At 36.4% G+C, this 24,940-nt stretch overlaps 1 protein-coding gene and 1 pseudogene across 2 annotated transcripts; both read left to right on the plus strand.

Moving 5' to 3' along the window:
- Nucleotides 1-1,241: 1,241 nt before the first annotated feature.
- On the plus strand, nucleotides 1,242-2,975 carry LOC114288427 (uncharacterized). 2 transcript variants are annotated; one of them, XM_028231931.2, is made up of 2 exons: nucleotides 1,242-1,673; nucleotides 2,010-2,975. In XM_028231931.2, the coding sequence occupies exons 1-2, from the start codon at nucleotides 1,347-1,349 to the stop codon at nucleotides 2,604-2,606; spliced, it is 924 nt and encodes a 307-aa protein (XP_028087732.2). In that variant the 5' UTR covers nucleotides 1,242-1,346; the 3' UTR covers nucleotides 2,607-2,975. The 2 variants fall into 2 exon arrangements, with proteins under 2 accessions (XP_028087732.2, XP_028087733.2); XM_028231932.2 differs by having other exon boundaries at nucleotides 1,244-1,673; nucleotides 2,046-2,975.
- A 5,205-nt stretch (nucleotides 2,976-8,180) lies between these two features.
- LOC114271983 (phosphatidylinositol/phosphatidylcholine transfer protein SFH6-like) overlaps nucleotides 8,181-24,940 on the plus strand; it is a 151,519-nt pseudogene continuing 134,759 nt past the window's right edge.

Consider the following 24,940-nt stretch of genomic DNA (forward strand, 5'->3'; position numbering starts at 1 on the left):
GGCCTTCTATTATATAGGATTAATTCATTCAACACAATTCATTCAATACAATACATATTATTTCCTCTCTCTCTCTCTATTAGTCTAATAGTAAGAAAAATCAATGGAATTGAATACAATCTATTTTGATTTTGAAGAATTTTACATTAACACTGACAAATATATGTATATATATATATTATATTCAAATGCTTTTTATATCTTGATTTTTTTAATATTAAAAGATAAGTGATCATTGCTAATAAAAGTTGAGGAAAACATTTATAGAGCAATCTCCACCCTCTCCCCTTAATTTAAATGTAGAATTCTATAGATTTTAAAAAATTCTTAAAGCTTTCTTGCAATCCTTTATTTACACTTAGCTAAAAAATCGACAAAAGCAAATAGTATGGGATCAGTTTCAGTTCATCAACTAACAAAATTGAAAAACTCAATTTTGTGCTAAATTTTATCTCGATCTTAACTAAACGGGTTACACCTTTAGGTGCAAGTCTAGCAAGTTTTGGAATGACAATGTTACGTAACTCAAATTTTGTGGCTCAAAAGTGGCTCAAATGGCCAAAACGACGTCGTTTTGAGTACAGAACAACATAAAAATAGCCAAAACGACATCGTTTTGGTCATTTGAGCCAGTTTTGAGTCACAAAATTTAAGCTACGAGACATTTTCTGTTTTGGAATTGCTATAATCTACAAGGTTTACAGGCTTTGACTGTAGTCGTAGTGATCATGAGAGGGCACTTAGATGTTAGTAAAATAAGATTTTTAAGTTCAAGTCAATAAAATAATGTAGGGCAAATTACATATACACCCCTCGAGGTTTAGCTAAATTACAGATACCCCCCTGAGGTTTTGGAAATTACATCCCGCCCCCTGAGGTTTGTATTTTCATAACAATTTGCCCCCTGAGGTTTATATTTCATAACAAATTACCCCCTAATTTCTTATGCAAATATAGCATTCAGGGGGGAATTCGTAATTTCTCAAACCTCAGGGGGTATCTGTAATTTAGCCAAACCTCGAGGGGTGTATATGTAATTTGCCCAATAATGTATATTAATCTAACTCTACTAAACATCTTACCGTGTGGTAAAATATATATATATATATATATATGCATTCATGCAAGACTTCATGCTTGGGTTTGAGGGCCCAATAAAATCTTGTGCTAATTAGGCCTTTTTCCCATTAAAACAATCATTAATGGGCTCACTGATAGCCCAATATATCGACGGCTAACTGGAGAGAGACATGTTATTCTTACCATCACCAACAAGCTACCTCACTGTCACCGGTCCTCTGTAACTCTATCCAATCCACCTATCATCCCCTGAATCCCCAAAACAAATGGCGTTCCTCACCGGACGATCGTCCTCTCTGGTTGGCCTCTACCATCACCACCGTCCAATTCTCTCAATCACACGGCAATCAAATCTCAACACCACCACTGCTAGTCGGTGGTGGTGGTTCAGCACCACCGGCACCGAGTCGATTCCGAGTGAACTCGCCGGAAAAAACGCATACGATCTCTTAGGGGTTTCCGAAACAAGCTCGTTCGCCGAAATCAAAGCTTCGTTCCGAAGATTGGCCAAAGAAACTCACCCTGACCTCAGTCAATCGCTGGACCATTCCTCTGATTCCCATCGATTCGTTCAAATCCTCGCTGCTTATGAGGTATATTGTCAATTGTGTTGTGCTGATCGGTCTTTATTCAATCAACATTTCTAAAAATTCATTTTATATTTAGCTTTGTTTTGATGTTTTGAATTTGTCTTTGTTCTTACAGAAATTGTTTACAATTGCAAATTATGGTGTGAGAGAATTAAATTCAATGTTTTGAATTTGTGTGCATCGCATTGTGCATGGCGGCAATGTCTAGTGCCATAGTATGCTGAAAATATTTATATAAAATGCAATGTTGCCGTTCTACATAAACATAACGCAATAGTGTACATACAATATTCCAGCATATTCTGGAACCCAGAAATAACTGTTGCTCTCAATGTAAAGGGAAGTTCTGACTTAGTAGTGAACAATGAAATGCAGATACTATCAGATTCTGAGAAGAGGACCCATTATGACAGGTACCTGTTATCTCAGAGAATGCGCGTTCAGAGATGTTCTGAGCAAGTTTCAGTAATGTACCCATATGAATCACACAGAACAACAATGAAAGAAATGGAAGTTGTTGAATGGTTAAAATGGTATAAGTTTGCTTTAAATGATATTTTGTCAGAGAAAAGAATTGTAGTTGGGTCAGGCTACTACTTTGATGTACTGGAAAGGGATTTTTATTCAGCCATACATGCAGCATACTATGGCGAGTCTATGGATCTCCCCCCTGACTGTTTTGAAGCCGAGGAGAGGTCTGCCTGTGAAACTCCTGAAGTGCTGCATTTGGTTTCAGGGCGTGACCTTTTTGGAATGATATCCCTAGCTGATAAGGTTCCTGAATTATCTCAGTCCTACAATGAAAAACTGTCATCTTTTGCCTCTAGAGGGTCAGGGTTGTGCCAAGCCATAGAGAATATAAGCAGACAAACCAATTCTGGTTCAGATGATATTGGAATTCATCGGATGCAAGCAACAGAGATTGATTACATATAAAGATCTAGAATTGCATGCGTCGGGAAAGGTGGTTGCTTTGGCAACCAGAGTCCCACCTAAAAGCTATTGCAATGGGATAAGAAATGCAGATTCTCAGGATCACATACATGTATATCTTAGTTCACATGAATTTACACAATCTTGTTGTGCTAATTTACTCTAACCAGCAAGCATATGGAGACCAGAATGGATATTCATTTGAAATATTCATTTAAAAGAGTGAATGCAAGTTTAAATTAGGTGGAATTTCTCTAGTTATTTGTATTTGAAATCTCGACAGGAAAATGTCAGGAAAAGCATTTGAGTTGACTAAGGCCTTGTTTGGTAGAACTGTGGAAAAGTGCTTATAGCTTATGCCTTAACATGTTATACCTTATAGTTATGAACATAAGCTGATTTCTGACTTATAAATTAAGTATCTCCTGCCCCACTCAAAGAAATAAGCTGATTTCTGACTTATAAAAAACTATAAGCTGCATTGTTAAACTAAATCAAATACATCAAACTAGCTTAAATTAAGTTGAAAGGTGAAATAAGCAGCTTTTAAGCTGCACCAAACAGGCACTAAGCTTAATATGGCATGTTTTGAGAATCAAAAAAGGCTGTCAAGGGGCTGCAACTAGTAACTTGTGAAAACTGAAGTTGCATATTCTTTTTGTCATTATTATTGAGGTATGTGTTGCTAGGTTTCAATACTCTATTGCCGTTTAAGTATATGCATAAAAAATTGAAGAAGAAAATAAAAAAAGAAAATGTTAAGTAGATTTCTCATGCTTCACCCTAGGCTAATACATCACCCTAAGCTTCAATACTCTATTGCCGTTTAAGTATATGCATTAAAAATTGAAGAAGAAAATAAAAAAAAGAAAATGTTAAGTAGATTTGTCATGCTTCACCCTAGGCTAATACATCACATGACAAAATCTCAAATTTCCTAAAGGCCAACACTATGAGTTAAATGAGTAAATAAATATTTATTGGTCTTTTCCCATTTCTACGAGAAATAGATTTCCAAAATAAGAATTATTGACAATTCAACCATTTCATACTTAGAAAGAAAATACAACAACCTAATAACATGAATATGCCTAAAATAAAAACCGTATACCACTGCTACCACCCATGTCCGGTGAATCCAGAAATTACCATTATACCTTTGACAACTAAGATATAAAACATGACCAGAGTCAACCTAAAATGACAGCAAAACAGTACTTGAATCAACCTAACACTTTATTACCCAAGGACTCAAGTAAGTGCTGAATGAAATTCCAAAAATTCTCACTTTCCCACCCGGTGCATGTTCTGCATCAACGAGCCAATCTGCCCTCACATGTTCATGAAAGACATATGCCTTTGGTTTCATCCGTCTAAAATAATTTTGATTGTCAATGTACGTGTTTAACTTGCTATCATAAGCACATATCTTCAACGCCACAAAATAAATGGCAAGCCGCTATTACACAACCACAACAAAGAAAAATTATAATGAAACCATAAATGAGGACCTAAAATAGTTATTATATGGTTCAAGAGCTAAAAAAAGTTAATTTGAAAAGCTATATTTTGCACTTGATCTAACACAATAAGGACATCAGAGTAAAATAATTACCTAACTATGTACATCACCACAAACACTGAAATGCTTTCCATCTGGAATATTTATATCAACAAGGGATGGCAATGCGCACAGCATTTCTCTTGTTTGTAAGACAATCTGGAAGGCATATCTATAACATGAACACAAATATTTAGAGAGAAAACAACAAAACAGTAACAAGTCAATAATCTTTTTTTAAATTTTTTATTTTTGATAAATCACAGTAACAAGTCAATAATCAGAACAATAACACCATTACAGTTGAATTTTATACATACCGTTTGTGTAAAAACTTCTGATTCCTGAAGTCATCCATCATTTTCTTCACAAAATTTAAAGTTACAACATCTCCCTCTATTCTTGCACTATTATACTATGGCTCCATCTCTATAGTTAAAAAGAACATAATTAATTTCTAGGCAATAAAAGTAACTACTTATATTATCGTGGGGGAGAGTGGTTCTGGAAATACTCTTTGGATCCAATGGGGCACTCGAGATCCTCAACTAGTAACCTGAAAAAGAATGAACACTCCGGTTGGGGGTGCCGGAATTAGCACTCCGACGGATAAGTTAGTATATACTCTCTCGATTGCTTGTATCTTAAGTTAAGCGTACTAGTTCTCACATGCATCTTTTTTAGCTGTTGTTTTTTTATTTATACTTGCTCTCTGGGCCTCAGGGTCTGGCCCACTTAAACATCCACCTTGTGGATGTTTATTCGGCTTCTTGCTTAACTAGTTCTATGGCCGATTGGTATATTCGGCTTCCGGATGAGGCAGGATGGGGCCGAATAAGATGTTCGTATAATTCCAAGTATCTATTCGGTCCCCCCTCTGCAATCGTAAATACTCGGCTCCCACATATCGTGTTTTATTTTTTCTTTTCCTTTTCCTTTTCATTTTTTTCTAAAATACAGGCAGCTTTTTTAATCAGCAACAAAAGTTTATCTCTACTAATCTATAAAGGGAGAACACCAATTGGTGTTTTCTTTTTTTTGACATTATGTAAACTTTTTCCAATGACAAGTTTAGCCCAACAACACAAATCTGTTTTACCTGGTTTACTAGAGTTCTAGCTTTGCTGATTTTGAAGGGGGGAAAAGGAAAAACTCAATGTCCATGTTGTACACAAAATGTACAAAGGAAGTAAACAAAATACAAGGGTTACATATATATATATTTTTTTAAAAGTTAAGGAAAAATCACAAGACAAACAATACCTATCGAATGGAAATCAATAGAATCAACTATTGAACGCCTTTCAGAATCAAGTACAACAATTGCTTCTTCAAATTTGGGCTTCATTACAGCTTTCTCGCATTCCTTCAATTTCTTGACCTAGGTTAATGAGTGAAATATCCATTAGTACACTGCAAAAGGAATTTACGAGTACTTGCATATATTTATTCCAAAAAGACAAAAGATGGACATCAGTAAATACATAAAGTGTCCATTTGTCAAAGAGCAGAAAAAAACAAGTGACAAAAAGAGATGGAGGATACTAAGGTTTGTTTTAGTTTCAAATTGCAGGGTGGATATTGGTTGGATTAAATGAAAGGTTTTTCATTAACGGTGGCAACATGCAGACATAATTAAGGGTTTCGAATAAGGACAATTATTCTTGAAAACATCACAATCACCATAGAAAAGGTCTGTTGCTATAATAAGAAGAAATTTAATGTTTCCTTTTCTTTTTCTGTTACACCAAGTGTTTCCAACCAATTTTGAGTCCAAAAGTAATCCTATCAGATGCAACAATCACCTGCAAACATTGCATTCCTTGCATTATTACTTATTACTCCTAGTCGTTTTAATAATTTTGATAATTCACGATGGTGAAGAAGATGAACAAAAAATCTACATGTCCTATCTAAGATCCCATTCAGATGTATGATTTCACATTACCACAGAATCATGTACAAGGCAAAATCATTTTTGACAAGTCCAAACATGAGAACAAAAAATAGTTATATATTGACAAAAAATAGTGTGACATTGAGCAATTGAACGATTTGCCCAGTACACTGCATTTTCATTATTGTGATTTTAGAATACAATAGAAGAAGTAGAAAAAGAAGAAGATGAGATGAGACAGAGATAATTTTTTGATTCGGGCATTACGTTAAATAGTTGGAGGGCGAAAGATGTAACATGAAGAAATACCTAAATTAAAATGGGGAAATAAAGGAAGGAAGGGAGACAGAGAGAGAGAGAGAGAGAAGAGAGAGAGAGAGAGAGAGAAATACCTAAATCAAAATCAATGGGCTTGAGACGGTGAGCGACGGTGAGTGACGATGGCGATGAGACCAGGGACGGATCCAGAATTATGACTTTGGGGGGGCCAAAGTACGTTTAACCTCTTACCAATAAAATTTGAAGTTAAATACCAATTTCTACTAACATGAAAAAAAATCAATAATGTTATGATAAAATATTGAACTATATATTCCTTGTCAACATAGTTGAGTACCAAAAGATGATCATACAATTGAGAATATTTTTTTGCCCATATTCACTTACAAAAAGTAGTAACTATTTCTACATACATTTATTTACTAAAATTAAGTATCTTCAATTGAGCTCGACGCTCTTTCATAATATCAAAAGCATGAATGATAGAGTCTACATCAAACCCTCCAGCAATGTCTTTTTCAATGTACATAATCAAGTAACTAACCAGAAAATCATCTTCCATCATATTCCTAAAAGTTATAAAATATAGCAGCACAAAATAACATTTAGATTTTTATCCAAATTCTTAGAGGAAATCAACAAATCATAACCTAAAAGCCTATTCAATTATCCAGAAATCACACAACACAGTACCTACCAATTACAATAAATCATAGTATTAAAAAAAAATTCACAATATTTAGTTAACAATTGTACCAATAACAATTATTAGATATTCATCGTAACTCCTGGCTTCTCCACCCTATGCCAACCTCTCTAACACAATTTCACCCAAAAAAATAACCAGCTTGCATTGGCCCCGCATTGTCATTAAATTATTATTTATTTTAAAAAAAAATCAAAATGAATTGCTAACCCAGATAATGTTAGAGGTGGTGGGTTCTGATGTGTGTGTTGAAAGAGTGTATGTCTATTTATTTTTTTGATTGACATAGTAAAATAAAAGAGTGTTTGGAGAGAGGAGCGAAATCTATTGACAGTAGGGGTGTAATTGTGGGTTATGTGACATAGAAAGTTGGGGATTTGGGTTGTCAAGTTTGGGATACCAAAACTAAAACTTGGGTTGAAGATTTCTAGTTGTCTGCAGGCTTATGGGTGACCAATAACAACCAATAACAAATTAATGGAAAAATAATCGCATTATTCAGTCTAAAATCACAATCAATCATAATATTCAGTCTAAAAATAGAATAATCACATTGAAGCTGAAGGGATATCAGATAACTTACCAGTGAGAGTCCATGGTTCCACCGTCCACGCTGACCAGCTCTGACGAAGTCCGACAACAAAGCTTCTCCGTTTCTTCACTCATCTCTTCGCTCCTCACCTCTCTTTCGAATCGCAACAAGTCTCTTAGATAAGTTGTTTTCTTTTCTTTTTTTAATCTTAGTGCTTTGTTTGAACAAGCTTTTCCAGCAAGCCTTATAGTTTATATATTTGTAAAAGTTTCATATTTTACACTTTGACCTATTAAAGTTTCTAAAATTTTGCTTTCATCTTGACCTAATTTAAAAATACATATACATGAAATTTAAAATAGATTATTATATATGTTAACTAATTCAAAAAAAAAAAAAAATTCCAAATAGTTTAAAAAATTGGGGGGCTACTCTATATAATTTTGAAATTATCTAAAAAAAATTTAGGGGTGTGAACTCTTATAATTTTAAATTATTTTAAAATTTCTAGTATAATATATGATATTTTTCAAATTTTTGGGGGTGCGGCCGCCCCCCTCCTAGATCCATCCTTGGATGAGACAGTGTACCGACAGAGAGTGATGGGCCATTCAACTGGAGTGAGAGCAAATAGTATGCTCGGTTGCCGGTGAACGCGAAGAGGACCTGAGGTGAGAGAGAGAGATGAGAGGAGCAGTGGAGACGGAGAGAAAGAGGGAGAGGGTGAGAGACCTTAAAAATAAAGAGAGAGGCGTTAGTTTTTGTTTAGGGATTGGTTTGGAAACAATATATATATATATATATATATATTATTTTAAATAATTCGTAATTAAATATTTTGGTCGTTAATTATTTTTTTAAATTTCTTCAAAATTTGAAATGTCTCTCTTTATATATTTTACATTGTTGGTGACTAAAATTTTTTGTAGTCGCTGAAAATAAATTTTTAACGATCAAACTTTTTGTTGCTAAAAATAAAAAGTAAATTTTTGTTTTTCATTCGGCGACTAAATAATTTTAGTAGTCAAAAGTAACTATACAATGACTAAAATATTAATTGGTCACTGAAATTAAGCTTTTAGCTACCAAAAGTTTGGTCGTCAAATATAAAAAGTAAAATTTTGTTTTTCATTTGGCGACTAAATAATTTTAGTATCCAAAAGTAACTATACAGCGACTAAAATATTAGTTCGTCACTGAAAATAAGTCTTTAGCTACCAAAAGTTTGGTCGCCAAATACAAAAAGTAAATTTTTATTTTTCATTCGGTGACTACATAATTTTAGTAGCCAAAAGTAACTATACAGCAACTAAAATATTAGTTGGTCGCTAAAAATAAATTTTCAGCTACCAAACGTTTGGTCGCCAAATATAAAAAGTAAATTTTTGTTTTTCATTCGGCGACTAAATAATTTTAGTAGCCAAAAGTAACTATACAACGACTAAATTTTTTTTTTGTCGCCAATTATGGTATATTTAGCGACTAACAATTTTTTTAGTCACCAATTGTGGCATTTTTAGCGACTACACCTTTTTTAGTCGCCAATAATTAATATATCCCAACTAAAAAAAATTAGTAGCCAAGTCTTGTGCTTTTGCCGACTAATATAATATTTGGTCGCCAATTCCACAATTTGTGACGACAAAATATTTTTTAGTCACCAAATTTGATCACCAAAAGTGTAATTTCCTGTAGTGCAATCACTCGAAAAAGAGTGTAAATAGATTAACATTTGTTTCTTTCTCGTCTAGATAGTGAAAACATATTCATACACTACAAGAAAAGTGAGATTTAATAGTGTTTATTTAACGGTGTTTTTTAAATGTCATATTTGATAATATTTAACGACGTTTGATAAACGTCACATTTTTTTAAAAACAAAACGGTACCGTTCTGATAAGAGAAGGCGTTTAAAAACGCCTTTAAATGTCTAACTCTCCCATGTGCTCTCTTTCTTTTTTCAAATGTCTTATTTTGAGTCTGAGGACCCAAAACACTTCCTTACTCTCTCACTCACTCTCTGGGTCTCTCTCTCTATCTCTCTCTATCTCTCAACCCTCTCCAAACCCTAATTTCTCTCAACCGATCGAATCAACCTTCTTCAGCCCCGTTTGATCCAATCTCAAAGCGATTGGTGATTCATCTCAGATCCAATCTTAGAGCGATTGTTGATTCATCTTAGTTCCAATCTCAAAGCGATTGGCGATTTCGATTTTGAGGTTTCGAAGCTCCACCGCCTCCACCATCTGCACCGGCAAGAGAAGCGAGCACCATCTACTAAGGTGAGCACCACTGTCTCTTTCTCTCTCAGTTTCGTACGCTGTCTCTCTCTCTCTCTCTCTCTCTCTCTCTCTCTCTCTCTCTCAAGCTCTTCCTTCCTGTCGAGTTTGGTCAGATAACGAAAGATCTCAATGTTTCGATTAAATGTACATAGAAGTTTCCCATGGTTACGAAAGATTTGTATGTGTTTTCTTTTCTGAAAGTTATTTTGATGGAAAATGGATCTAGAAAAATCGATGAGTTTCTTGCATTTCAAGTTGATGACATTGACAGTTTTAGATATATATATATAGATGACTCCTCTTCTTGATTCCCATTAGGGCTTTGGCGATGCATTGATTGAAGCCTCGATCATCATCGCTTTTACATTTATTGGTAATTATTCCCCGAATACTTAAAAATTATAATTCATTTTCTATATTTTTAGTGTTGTGTTTGGGTTTCCAATCAGTGTTTTGAAGGAGTTTTTAGGGAAAAAAAAAAACCTGATAAATCTAGTTGTAGCGATAGACAAATTAGCTTTGAGTCTTATAAAAGGTTTTAGATGCTTTACCAAAATTTCTTTCATTTCATGGGGTGCTAAGTGGTATTATTTATAGAGCAAAATCAGTATGTAGTCTTTAGTTATGACTTATGATGCTAATGAATTTTTGTTTATGTTTTGTAGGCTTTGAGGAATCCTCTAGTTATGATGAAAGAAAAGAACTGCAATCAGATTATGAAATCTCGGAGGATGACAAGAATTGGGAGTTTGAAGAAGAAAGCTGTAAATGCATCCAATAAAATTAAGCATTCTCTTTAGAAGAAAAGTAAAAGGAAAAAACGAGAATTAGACTTCAGTTTCAACAGAGGATGTCTGGGATGCTAAAGAGTTAAAGGTTGTAGATGCTTTCTGCCAAGAACTGATCTCAAATGACTTGCTACCTGCAAGACATAATGATTATCATTTGATGTTGAGGTGATCTTCTTTCTTTAACATGTACATATAAAATGCAAACACCTACACCTACACCTACACCTACACCTACACCTACACCTAGACATACATATAATTATAAAACACAAAAATGGATATGTTGTTGATTTAATTACATCATAAGTATATGTGTATACAAGTGCTTGGATAGACATGCTCACAAGCCATGGAATATATGTTCTATTCATAGAGGAATGTTTGCTCACATGTTTGATTGACTAGTATTTGCTTAGATGATATGGATAATTATTTCTTTGAGTTCTCAATGACAATGACGCTCCCTTGTCAAATAAAATGGTGCATCTTATTTCCTCAAGAGTGAAATCAAAGGGTTTTGTTTCTTCTTCCTGCATATGGCTTAATAGATTTGTACTGGAGTCATATGTAGATAGCGTATTTATATAAGATTATGGGAGGCCACTAGTAAGGTATTGCTACACACTAGTAGAAACTTATAGACAACATGCTAGACTTCAAAAAAGTACTACCTAATTTATACAAGTTAATTCCATTTATGGTGTGTTCTTTAGGGAATATGACATCAATGAACATGAGGCTTCAGCACTTGTACCTCATAATCAACACTCTTTATCAGAGAATCAGCTAACACATATTAACATTAAATAGTGTTATGACTTTTACTTTCTAAATTTTTGTATGTTCTGCGCACAAGACTGAATTTATGTTGCTGTCAATTTCATTTGATTGATTATGTTGCATGCGAGATGGTGTTGATTTATTTTATTGTGTCAATTTCTATGCAGATTCTTGAAAGAGAGAAAGTTTGATATTAAGAAAGCAAAGCACATGTGGGCTGAGATGCTTCATTGGAGGAAAGACTTTGGTGCTAACACTATCATGGAGGTAATTTCATCTGATGATTTTTCTCCCGCATTAGTCTCAAATTCCTGCCATAGCTTTCTAGTGCCAGTTTTTGATAGATTGACTTGTTCTTTCTCACTTTTGGTAAGGTTTTTAACGTAATTAAATAAATGGATTAGTGCCTTTCTCAGCCCATCCATAAGCAAGTAGGTTGCAGAGACACTTACGGTTGAGGTTGAACACTTCATTTACTAGAAAACTTTCCAAATAATGAGCATGTATATTTTTTCTTACTCAATTATCTAGAATAACAATAAATATCATTCAGTGTAGAAATTATTCACTTATGGTACTACAAACTAACTATTGACAATTTCTTGTAGCGTTTTTAGTTACAATTTGTATTTATATAAATGAAATAAAATGGAAATAAATGGTAGGGTCAGGTTGATTTGATTTCAAGGAAATTTGAAGGGTTGGGTTAGGGATGAGCTTAGCTACCCTCCATATATAGGTTGGAGCCAGGTTAAGCTTACTTGTGTTAGTATTGATGCTCAACCTAACTTCTCTTATATTTGGGTCCTTGGTTTAGTGAAACTTGGTTATTGACAAAGTTGAATTGTTTCTTCTCATTTTGTATCCTAAACATTACTAAATGATGCATGCTGACTTTTTTTTTTATTTCTTATACATCTTGATGTTTTGCTAGGATTTTGAGTTCAAAGAGTTGAAAGAAGTTGTACAACACTACCCACAGGGTTATCATGGTGTCGATAAGGAGGGAAGGCCCATATGCATTGAAACACTTGGAAAAGCCGATCCATACAAGCTTATGGAAATGACAAATTTGGATCGGTTTGTGAGATACCATGTGCAAGAGTTTGAGAAAACTCTTACTATCAGGTTTCCTGCATGCTCTATTGCTGCAAAAAGACACATTGATTCAAGTACAACAATTTTAGACGTTCATGGCGTGGTATACTTTTATTTATTTTACTTACTCATCTAGACATCATTATAAAGCAAATACTACAGAGCTTGGCTTCATAGGAATATATCACAGTATATTCTTGCTCTTTCATGCTCTTTGTTGTTTAGGGTTTTAAGCACCTGACTAAACTTGCACGAGAAGTCATTATGTTGCTATAGAAGATTGATAATGACAACTATCTTAAGGTATGATTTAGAAATTTGTTGTGCTTAGAATCATCTCACCAAGATACGCACCTGCCATCTTTACGTTGTTGTTCATTTGAATTTTGAATTGTATATATCTCCTTGAAAGATGGATCACTTTTGGAATTACAATTCTGCAGACACTTGGTCGCATGTTTATTATAAATGCTGGTTCTAGCTTTAGGCTGCTCTGGAACACAGTGAAGGGTTTCCCTGATCCCAAAATGGCTTTGAAGATTCATGTATGTTGAAAGAGTTGACTTTTATTTATTGAAAGTGTACACATCATAACTGAATCATATGTTAGATCAATTATTTTTCATTTTTTTCTCAGGTTCTTAGCAGCAAATTTCAAAGTAAATTTCTTGAGATTATTGATGATAGGTAAATGTAGACACCCTATTTTTGACCGACCTTAAGACTTAGACGTCATCGATTGAGCGCTCGATGATTGTGCATGTTTGTGCTCGTTTCGAGTTTCCGGATCCTTTGGTTGAGTGCCTTGTCTCGGGACCTCTTAACTTTCTCCTTTTGGCCTGGTTTTTGGACCATGCCTTGTTGTCCTTAGGAGACAGAGGCCTGTAGGCCACTTTTTGTAGCCGTAGGATACCTTTCCCTCTTGTAGGCCACTTGTAGTGGCCTGTAGACTAGTTTTCGAGGCTTCCAGCTGAGTGCCTTGCCTTGCGGACTCTTGTCTTTCTTCCTTTTGGTTTGGTTTTGAACCAAACCTTGTTTCCCTTTGCCTGGAGGGTGGAATAGGGGTGTAGACCAGTTTTCCCCCCTATAGACCACTTTTCTTCCCTACCAGCCACTTTGGTGGTCGATCAGCTAGGGTGGGTGGTCTATGGACCACCTAAGGTGGCCGACAGCCTACCACCACCTTCTACTCTCTCTGTAGACCCTCTTCCTCCCTTGCCAACCAGCTTTATTCCCTGTAGACCACTTTTGGTGGTCGGTCGACTAGGGGGAGTGGTCGGTCGACCACTTTAACTGGTCGGTGGCCTTTCTGCACTTTCTGCAGATATTTTCCTTGCCAGCTGTGCCAGCTGTTAGGCACAGAAGGCATTTGTATAGAGGGATTGCACCAAGCCTCTAGCTTGTCTAACAAGCTTGAGACATGAAATTCTATATAACGGAGCTTCCTCCCTCTTGTTCAAGGTTCAGAAATTTGAATTAGGGCTAAAAATATCTCTATCTCTCTTGATTTCTTCCATTCTCTCTCTCTCTCTATATATATATATATATTTGTGCTATTTTGTGCGTTAAAGTGAGTTTTGTTCACACTTTTGCACTAAACACCTAGTAAAACACCTTCACTCTTGAGCTGAGGTTCTTGGAGGTTGCATTTGAGTGTTTTTGGCTTGGTTTTGCCTCAAAAGTGGCTGTTCTTGTTGTTCTTCAAGGGTAAGTCCTATTCCCCTTTTTAAATCTTTGTTTTGATTACATACTTAGCCACCTTTACATGCTTCTTTTGGCTTAACCGTCAGCTGCAAAAGCCTTTGTTTTAAAGCATTTTAAAAGGTTGTTTGAGGCCTTGTTTGAGTTAGGGGTGTCTCTCACTCTCTTGTGCCTTATTTGCTTAACTTCTTGCTATCTTTTAAAGCTATTAGGACCACCTCTTTTTGGCTTTATTACCACTGAAACTCAGAGGAATTTCAATGGTAGAAAGGTGGTTTTGAGGTCCCAAATAGGTGGGGGTTGTCCCCCCTCTTCTTCTGTTGTTTGCATGTGTTGATGGCCCATCAAAAGAGTATGTGTTTCTACTTCTTAGTGACTTTGTTTAGGCTCATTTTCATGACTTTTCAGACCTGCCTTAACTCTGTTTTTGGCTGTCTTGGTCACCTCTTGCATGCTTATTGCACTTGTAGTATAATCCTACTTGTAGCCTTGCAAAGTAACATGTCTTTGTGCCTTGAATTTGCTTAGTTCAAGCATGTTTTTAGCCATTATTTGCCATGTCATAACTCTATCTTGGGTTGGTTTGGTTACATCTTGCATGCTTCACACACTTGTAGTGCAATCTTGCATGCTAGCCTAGCTCACTTGGTGTTTTGGCCTATCACTTTAGCATGTTTCGGCTCTGCTCCAGCAAGTTTTTACTCATATTTTGCCATGCTTAAGCTCTATTTTAAGTGGTTTTGGTCATGCTTGCTTTGCTTTGTATAGCCATAGTGCAATCTTGCTCATTAGCTTTGAGTTTCAAAGTCTCTAGCATGCTTTACTTGAGTTATTTACATGCTTTGGCCTCATCTCTCACATGATTTCAGTGCATGTAGTGTAGACATACTCTCACATGTTTCACTCTTTCAATGCTTTTGGAGAGTTGTGCCTTATGCTTCACTTATGAGCCAATTTGTATGCACGCTTGCCTAAGCTTTTAGGCTGCGATCTCAGCGTGTTTTTGACCTTATTTTACCATGTTACAACTCTGATTTTTGTTGGTGAAGTCACCTCATGCTTGGTTTTGGTATGTGTAATGTAATCCCACTCATTGGCCTTGCATTCGTCATGCTTTATGCCTCCTATTCTAGTATGTGTTAGCTCTACTCCATGCATGTTTTGGCATTGTTTTGACCTGCCTTGGGACTATTTTGAGTCATCTTGGCCCTTTGGGGCTTGCTTGATATGGCTATGGTGCAAGTACCTTAGTTAGTCTCGAGTTTTGAGCACCCTACTATGCTATATTTGTGATGGTTGCATGTTTGGGCATCGTTTAACATGTTATTTCAGAGCATGTACATGTGTCATGTTCTCACTTCTTTCATTCCTCGAGAGCTTTTGAGAGTTGTGTCTTTGTGCATTGTTAATGAGCCATCAAATGAGCATGTTCTCCTTGTGTTGTATGCCTTGATCTTAACATATTTCAGCCACTGTTTTGGCATGTTCGACCTTGTCTGGTGTTGGTTTGACCATTTGAGATTGATAGTGCATGCCTCATGTGTAATATGTTTCATTAGCTTTGATGCCTTAGCTTTTAAACATGCCATGCATGCATTGCTTACATGATAGAGTCTCGTGCATGTCACTTTAGCATTGAATGTTGATCATCTTGTTTGCGTTGCATGTGTTTGGATTGGACGTTAATCCAAACACGAGGAATGTCGCATGTTTCATACTCAAAGTGATGAAATGTGTATCATTTCTTGGTCGCCGACCCTCTTGATCAAGCATGATAGAGGTGGAGGTCCTTATGTGTTATTTGTGCATTCATTGACATTGACTTGTGCAAACTTGGCTTCTCGGCCATTGTGCATTGCGATGCTCGGTTAGTGGCCCGAGGGTCAAGTACCGCACTCCCTTGAGCTTGAGAAATGATAGGGAGGGCGGTTGTGCACACATATCTTGCAAATACACTGCTATGCTCCTTGTTGTTCTCTGTTGCAACAAAACTGGAGCTTGGCAAATTAACTGGTCGGCCGACCAGTAGGGGTGGTCGACCGACCAGTTTTTCTAGTCTACAACCAGTTTTTTTGGTCTACAACTGCCTTTTCTGGTTGGCAGCCCACCAGGAGGTCCCCATGTTGAGTGCACTTTTCAGAGATCAAATCAAATGCAAACAGAGGCAATTCTGGGCATAGCAATGGATTTCCGAGTGAGGCGATCGAGCATGCATGCACCCCTTGCCCTGAGGACCTCTTTTAACAGCTTTAGCTGTTTTACTTAGTTAGCTAATTCGTCGATTTTGTACTTAATTAGTTAATGTGCTTGATTAATCGATTTGTTTTGTAATAATTAGTTTGATTAGCGTAGCTAGTTAGCTTATTATTCGGACCCTTCTTCGAGAGGGCACAATGCTATAATAAGTGTGCGTGTGTGTATGAATGTCTTCCAACCCCACGTCTTTCTCCCTTTTATTTGCCAGCTTTTGATGGTTAGTTTTAGGGCATGTTTCGATTAGCATACTTATGTTTGCATGTGTGCATCATTCATTTTGTCTTGCATGCACCAGACTCGACGTATCATTCAAACTGCATTGTATTTCAATACACTTTCTTGAATACGTGTTTCGGAGCATGTTATCAAGTGTTGCATTCATATGCCATTCTAGATAGCCGAGCCTATTTTAGTTGCATTTTTGCATGTGTTGCATTAGGCATCTTAACATAGCCAGGATCATGCATGATTTCTAACTAGCTTCTGTTTTGGCTCGGAGTACACTGTGAGTGTTTACGCTTTAGCATCCTTGCATGTGTGTGAGTGATTGCCATGATAGCATGCTTGCCATGAGGCTATTTGCTTAAGTGTTTAACTGGATGAATGCCTGTGGGTGAAGGCTTTATTGCTTGAATTGGAGCAATTCATTGAAATGTGAGTTTTAAGCCCACTTGAGAGTGGCAAAATCATGTTTTTTCTAAGCCCACTTGAGGGTGGCAAATCCGCGTTTTAGACTACTTGTGAGTAGCACTTCCAAACCATTTTTCGAAAAACAAACATGAGATGTTTTGTTCCAAATCGAGTGATTTAGTGTACACTTGTATGCTGTGCGCATCACGTAGTAAGTTAGCTAAATAACCGGAATAAGAACACATGTGTTTTCAAAAACAACATATCATGTTTAGTAGAAGTCGATCTTTGATCGGGCGAGCGGGGGTGCTCATTTCAGGACCTTTCCCTCTCATACCCAAGTTTCCGAGCCGAGGTAACTTTGGTGATGACGGACACGTAGCCTTTGGCACGAGTTAGGGTTTCCTAAATTCCCCAAAACAAAATATTTAGGTGGCGACTCTGAAATCTAGCAAAGTAGTCCATGTTTGGCGCTTTTTGATTCAAAATTGATTTTTCAAAACCAATTGCCGGATTTAGACTCTTTGGTGATTTATCAGTCTTACATTGCACTTTGTGAGATTAGATTCAGAACCGTAATAGGAGTCCAAACTATAGCAGCTAGAACACAATTCGCGCCCTCTCCGAAAGGGGGGCGCGCGGAGCGAGTTCGGGCGGTCTACAGTAAATAATTAGAATTTTCAGGATTTAAATATGTTGTTTTTTCCTTATGCAGAAGTTTAACCATTTGTAATTCTAGTGTATAATTGTGATTGTTCAGTGAGTTGCCAGAATTTTTTAGTGGTAGCTGTACATGTACAGATGAGGGAGTTTGTATGAGGTCTGAGAAAGGGCCATGGAAAGACCCAGATATATTAAAGGTTTGTGCTTCTTTCAAAATCATTTTGGTTTGTTATATGATTTCGTGGACTCATTACAAGAAATTGCAGTTTTGGCGACCACTTTTGGTGTCGAGGTCATTGTTTCGTAGTAAAAGCCATATTTTTTGCAACACAAGGATCAATTTCGTTGGTAAAGGTTAGCCTTTAGAGACTCTATTCTTGCACATTGCTAAAAGTCCAAAACATTCACTTGGCGCCAAAAATGAGGATGTGTGCCAAAAGTGAATTAGTTTTAGCGAGGATTTTATAGTTTTGGCGATGCATTATGTGTTGCGGTTAGTCTTCTTGTATTGGTGACAATGACTCTGTGTTGGCAAAGAGTTTTTCTTTTAGCGACAAAATAAATTTGCATCGCTGAAAGTCAGCCACTTATGAAGATTATGCAACTACGTTGTTTTGATGTGTTCTTAAAAAAAACAAAAGAAAATAGAAAAAAAAAACCCAAATCTTTATAAGTTAAATAAATAGATAAACATATCAGTGTAAACCTTCCACCTCCCAACTCTCTCTCTCTCTCTCTCTCTCTCTCTCTCTCTCCTTCTCTCTCTCTCAATAGCGATACGGTTTCCTATAGGTCTCTCTCTTAATCGCACACGAAAACCCTCCTCCATTATTGTTGTTGCCTTCCGCCGTTGTATTCTTCCGGTTTCGTCAATTGCCTTTTTCCAATGTAAGTTTATTGTCTCTGTTCTCTATCATTATCTCATTTTGCCTCTGTTTCTTCTTGCTTTTACTCATTTTCAAAACCCTACCTATTTTAAACCCAAGTCATTACCCCTCAAAAACTGCAGATCTATTTATTTTAATTAATTTTCAGGCAATTGAATTTCTTATATGAATACATTGTTTGTATAAAGTTATGTATTTTGATTGGGTTAATAATTGATTATCTTCTTTAAAGAGATGTGATGAGCTTCAACTTGATTGTCATGAACTAGAACAAAAAAATCTGGGACAGAAAGAACAGCCCGACATCTCTCAAAATTTCCACCTTTGCATTGACTTTTATGTTATATATTTTTTCCACTTAATACATAACCTCCCTAGCTATTAAGAAATTTAGGTTCTGCCATTTATAAATATAAAATGATAAATTTTAATTAAGAAATTTTTTTTTTTTAAAAAAAGAAAGAAATTTGTGGTACACACCTGTGTATTATACACCTTAATTATAAATCATGTAGGATTTATGTATAAAGTTTTGTAGTGATCAAATTTGCGGTGAACATGATTATGAGACTGCTGTTTTTTATTATGACTGAAAATAATACATGTTGGTTATGAGATTTTGCGGTATTTATTAAGAATCAAAATAACCTTAATTATGAGTGTTAGGTCCCTACTTGTTCCTAATTCCTCAAACAAGCTTAGTTTTATTGAGTTGTAATTTTTTTTTGGTTTTTGGTCTTCCCGTTCGAGCGGCTAAAGTTGCGCTCAAGCGGTATTTGCATATTCTCAGTAGTTTGGTTTGTTTGCAAACATACTGGGAGGCATATTGTAGTGCTCGAACGTAGACCTGTTTAATCGCATGCGTTTTTGTGCCTCCGCTCGAGCAGGGTACGCGGCCCTTGTTTTCTATATATATGTGTTTAAGTCCATTTTTAGGTTTAATGCTTCTAGATCTGTTTTAGGAGCTCTAGGGTTTTCTTTTGGGGCTAGTTTGCTAGTTTTCCTTTGATATTTGCTTAAGTGTTAAACTCACATGGTTTGATAATTTACATCAAAGGGTTATTTGAGTGATTATCTTCATGAGTGTTATTCTTCGGTGGAATCCGAAGATTCAAGCGTGGAGTGTTCAAAGGTGTTTGAAGCTGTGCGTGGTCGTTGAGTTGACGTGGATGTTATGGAATCAACATCAGTCTAATCAATTCTGAGACGAAGGTTGCGGTGGAAGATATACAAAGCGTTGAAGACAAATTGACAGAGTTTGCGTAATTTGTTTGGGTATTTTGTATTCTTTCTTTCCTTCATAGTGGATTGATTTGTGGCGTTTCGCCCGTGGTTTTTTAATCACAATTGAAGGTGCTCCAATAGTGATTTTTTCCACGTCAAAATCATTTGTGTTTATTTATTGTTTTTGAAACAACAATATAAATCACTTTCGTACGTACTTGATGATTTAGATTGTTAGTTTTAATTGTTTGGGAATTGATACAATTAAATCTTGATCTAATCATGAATCACTTAGATTTTTCAATTGGTATCAGGGCAGGTCACTCTTTGTTTTTATCAAAACTATAAGAGTGTGATTTTGTGTGATTAGTGATATGGATTCAATTTGTGAAGGTAACTTGACCCATAGACCTCGGTTACTTGATAGTACAAACTATTCTTATTGGAAAGCTCGTATGAGAGCACTTTTAAAATCTATCTATGAGAAAGTTTAGCACTGTGTGATCTATGGGTGGAGTGAACTTGTTGTCACCATTGATGGTGTTGCTATTCCCAAACCTCTTGATAAATGGGACGCATTCGATTATCAAAATTCGAGTTGGAACAATAAGGCTCTCAACTCTCTCTTTTGCTCCGTCACACCAGAAGAGTTTTGTTGTATTTGTACTTGTGAGGTAGCAAAAGAGGCTAGGGATATTCTTGAAACTATTCACGAGGGTACTACTTATGTTAAAAGGTCAAAACTTGAACGTCTCACCTCCGCTTTTGAAACTCTTTTTATGTGTGATGATGAGATGTTTAATGATTTTTATGCTAAACTTAGTGACATTGTGAATTCCTATTTCAGACTTGGTGAAAAAATCCCTCAAGCTAAGGTTGTTGGAAAAATTTTGAGGTCTTTATCCGAGAGGTTCCAATCAAAAGTTACAGCTATTGAGGAGGCTCGAGATGTTGATACCCTCAAGCTTGATCAGTTGGTTGGAAACTTGCAGACTTATGAAGCCCACCAAATTTCTAAGAAAAAACAAAAAAAAATAGTGCGGCTTTCATTAGTGCTTATGAGACTGCAAAGACCCCTGAGATTGAGTTTGATCTAGAGTCCGAGATGACGGCTATGTTTACTAAACAGTTCAAAAAAAATTTAAAGAAAAAGAAGCCTAATTTCAAGGACCCTATTTCAAAATATAAGAGTAATGAAAAACCCAAAACTTTTCTACCAAAAATTGCTCCAAAAATTGAAAAGAAGACTGTGAAGGGGCAAGGTGTCAAGTGTTACAAATGTCAAGGGTTTGGACATATTGCTCTTAAATGTCCTTCGAAAAAGAACCGGAAGAAAGTCTATACAGTGACTTGGGATGATGAAAGCGGGTCAGAACAATAACCCGAAGAAATCGAATCCGGTGAAGACAGAGATAGTACTTACATGGCATTCTGGTCTACTGTCACTCAACCTCCTCCAAAGCCAGTGCTCGTGGTCAGAATCTGTACCGTGCTCCTACCTTTGATGAGAGTAATTACTTGTTCTGGAAGATCATAATAAGGATATTTCTGAGAGCTTATGACCCTGAGGGCTGGCAAGCCATTAAAGAGGATGTTGAAAGTGCTGACAATCCGAGTAATCAAAGAGTTCTGACTACCATTCGTGAAGTAATTTCTGGCAAAGAACAACTACGGGTTGCTTACTGCACAAAGGCCAAAGATGCATGGGACATTCTGAGTCAATTTCATGAAAGAGGAGAGTCATCTTCACCACCATCTATCAATTTTCATGCCTTAGTTGCTCGACTAGATGATGTCCAGGAGAAAGAGGAGCAAAAAAAAGATGATGAAACCTTGGAATACAGTGATGAGATTGGTGGTGATGACCTACAACAAGTTTATAAAAAGCTTTATGATGAATTTCTGAATTTGTCCAAGATCAATGAAAAATTCATTCTCAAGCTCAAAGCCTGTGAAAGCGAGAATGTAAAGCTAAAGGAAGAGATTGAAGCTGCAAAAAAGGATGTCATCAAAATCTCAAATGACAGGCAAGACCTCTGTGGAAAGCTTCTAGCTTGTGAAACCTAAAGAGCTAATTAGTCAGAAAGAGGAAGAACTCAGAGTTGCAAGAGCCACAATTGATATGTGGAACAAAGGGTCAAAGACACTTGTAAGCATCATCGGGTCTCAACAAATGAGTGGTGATAAACGTGAGATAGGCTATACTGCTACAACACTTCAAAAGGGACAGGCCTCTACATCACATGACCTGAAGACTCAAGCAAAGGGAAAGCTCAAGGGTGATACTTCTCTTCATCAACCCAAAGGGAGTAAGCTTGACAAACTGGAGGTAAAACCTGTGTTTGTTTGTCATCATTGTGGGAGGTATGGCCACATTCGTCCTTATTTTTTTAAGTTGTTTGGTAAAGTGTCTAAAAAGGGTAGAAATTCTAATACTCCGTGGGTTAGGAGACAATCTTACATGTCAACGCGGAACACCAAGATTCATGAGGGTGTTCATAATGTTAAGACGTCTACTAAGACTACAAGCCCTGCTTCCACTAAGACCAAAAAGATATAGGTTAGAAAGAGCGACTTAACGTGTTTTGTTGTTCACACTACACTGAAAGCACACGATTTACACATGTGGTATCTTGATAGTGGGTGCTCTCGTCACATGTCTGGTGACAAATCCTACTTCACATCTCTTGATAAATATGAAGGAGGAATTATTACCTTTGGAGGTGGTGGCACTTCTAGAGTCATTGGTAAGGGCTCTATAAGTGTTGCTGGTCTTCCTAAACTTGAAAATGTTTTGCTTGTTGATGGCCTTAAAGCTAATCTATTGAGGATTAGTCAAATGTGTGATTCCTATCATGAAGTATTATTTTCAAAAAATAAATGTGAAATTTTGGATAAGAAAGGAAATACTGTCATGCATGGGATTCGCACATCTGATAATTGCTATGAGATTGTTATCACAAATGATCTTACTTGTCACTCGGCCGTCATAAGTAACATTGACCTGTGGCATCAAAGATTAGGTCACATGAATTTCAAAGACCTAACTAAGATTGCCAACAAAGAGCTTGTGAGAGGAGTACCCAAAATGGGTAAGAATGTGAACCATGTGTGTGGTCCGTGTCAACTTGGGAAGCAAACTCGTGCTCCTCATAAAAAGGTGAACAGTTTCATAACCAAATGCCCACTTGAATTGGTTCATATGGATCTTATAGGACCCACTCGCACTGAAAGCATTGGAGATAAAAGATACATTTTTTTAACCATTGATGATTATACTCGTTTTTCATGGGCAAATTTTTTAAGAGAAAAATCTGATACGTTTGATATTTTCCAGGCCTTAGTCCTTAAAATCCAAAGTGAACAGGGTGTTTCTATTGGGCGTATCATAAGAATCCGAACTGATCATGGTCGTGAGTTTGAAAATAGTTCATTTTTGGATTTTTGTGATATGCATGGAATTAAGCATGAATTTTCTGCACCGATTACTCCTCAACAAAATGGAGTTGTTGAGAGGAAGAACAGGGTTGTTAAAGAGATAGCTAGGGTCATGCTCCTTAGTAAGAAAGTTTCTCCAAAGTTTTGGGCTAAAGCCTTAAACACTACTGTTTATGTTGTAAATCGTGTGTATTTAAGGCTCGACACTTTACAAACTCCATATGAATTGTGGAAAGGACTGAAACTTAATGTAAAATATTTCAAAACTTTTGGAAGTAAATGTTACATTTTCAAAGATAGAGAGCCCTTCGGCAAATTTGACTCTCGAAGTGATGAAAGTATTTTTCTAGGGTATTCAACCTCTAGTAGAGCTTTTCATGTCTATAACCTGCGTACTTTGACTTTAATGGAATCGATCAATATAGTTTTAGATGACACAGGTTCTCCTACTTCAGCGTTAAATGAGGAAGAAAATGATGAGTCTCCAATCCTGGATACTGAACAACAAAGTCAAGGAGAAGCAGAGAAACAAGCTCAAGAAGGTGAGCCAGCACCAACTTCTAAGGTGAGTCCAAGTCCAAAGAGTGCACAAAGAGACACCACTTCTGATGCTCCTGTCACTACAAGTCTAGAATTCAAACCATCAACAAGGGTGAAACTGAATCATCCGACTCAACAGGTGATTGGAAATGTCTCAGATCGAATGAAAATCCGAAGACAAATTCGGGAAGAGGTATCTCATATGTGTTATGTTTCCTTAATTGAACCTAAGAATATAAAAAAGGCCTTACTAAATGATAGTTGGGTCAATACTATGCATGAAGAGTTAGGTCAATTTAAACGTAACAAAGTTTGGATCTTGTTCCCAGACCTAGAGACATGAATGTGATAGGTACCAAGTGGATCTTTAAAAATAAATCTGATGAGAATGGTACTATGGTTAGAAATAAAGCTGGTTTGGTTGCTTAAGGCTATACTCAAGTAGAGAGTGTTGACTATGATGAGACATTTTCCCCAGTTGCACGTCTCGAATCTATTTATATTTTATTGGGTGTTGCATGCTTTCTTAGGTTCAAATTGTTTCAAATAGATGTGAAAAGTGCCTTTCTGAATGGGTATTTGAAAGAAGAGGCTTATATAGAGCAACCAAAAGGGTTTAAGGACCCAAAATGTCCAAACCATGTCTACAAGTTAGACAAGGCTTTGTATGGGTTGAAACAAGCCCCGCGTGCTTGGTATGATAGATTTATTACCTTTCTTCCTGATAATGATTTTCAAAGGGGTAGTGTGGACAAGACTTTATTTGTGAAACATACTAAGTTTCATATACTTGTTGCTCAGATTTATGTTGATGATATTGTGTTTGGATTCACTGCTGATCATTTTGTGAAATATTTTTCGAATTGCATGACACATGAGTTTGAGATGAGCATGATGAGAGAGTTGTCTTATTTCTTGGGTCTTCAAATTAAACAGTTTCCTTCGGGTATGTTTGTCTCTCTGACCAAGTATGCCAAAAATCTTTTGTCTAAGTTCGGTCTTGAGTCGGCCAAACATGCATGCACTCCCATGATCACCAGTCTTCACATTTCCAAAGATTCATCTGGTACTG

Source organism: Camellia sinensis, chromosome 4 (genome assembly GCF_055761805.1).
Source record: "Camellia sinensis isolate YWXY chromosome 4, ASM5576180v1, whole genome shotgun sequence".
Lineage (NCBI taxonomy): Eukaryota > Viridiplantae > Streptophyta > Magnoliopsida > Ericales > Theaceae > Camellia > Camellia sinensis.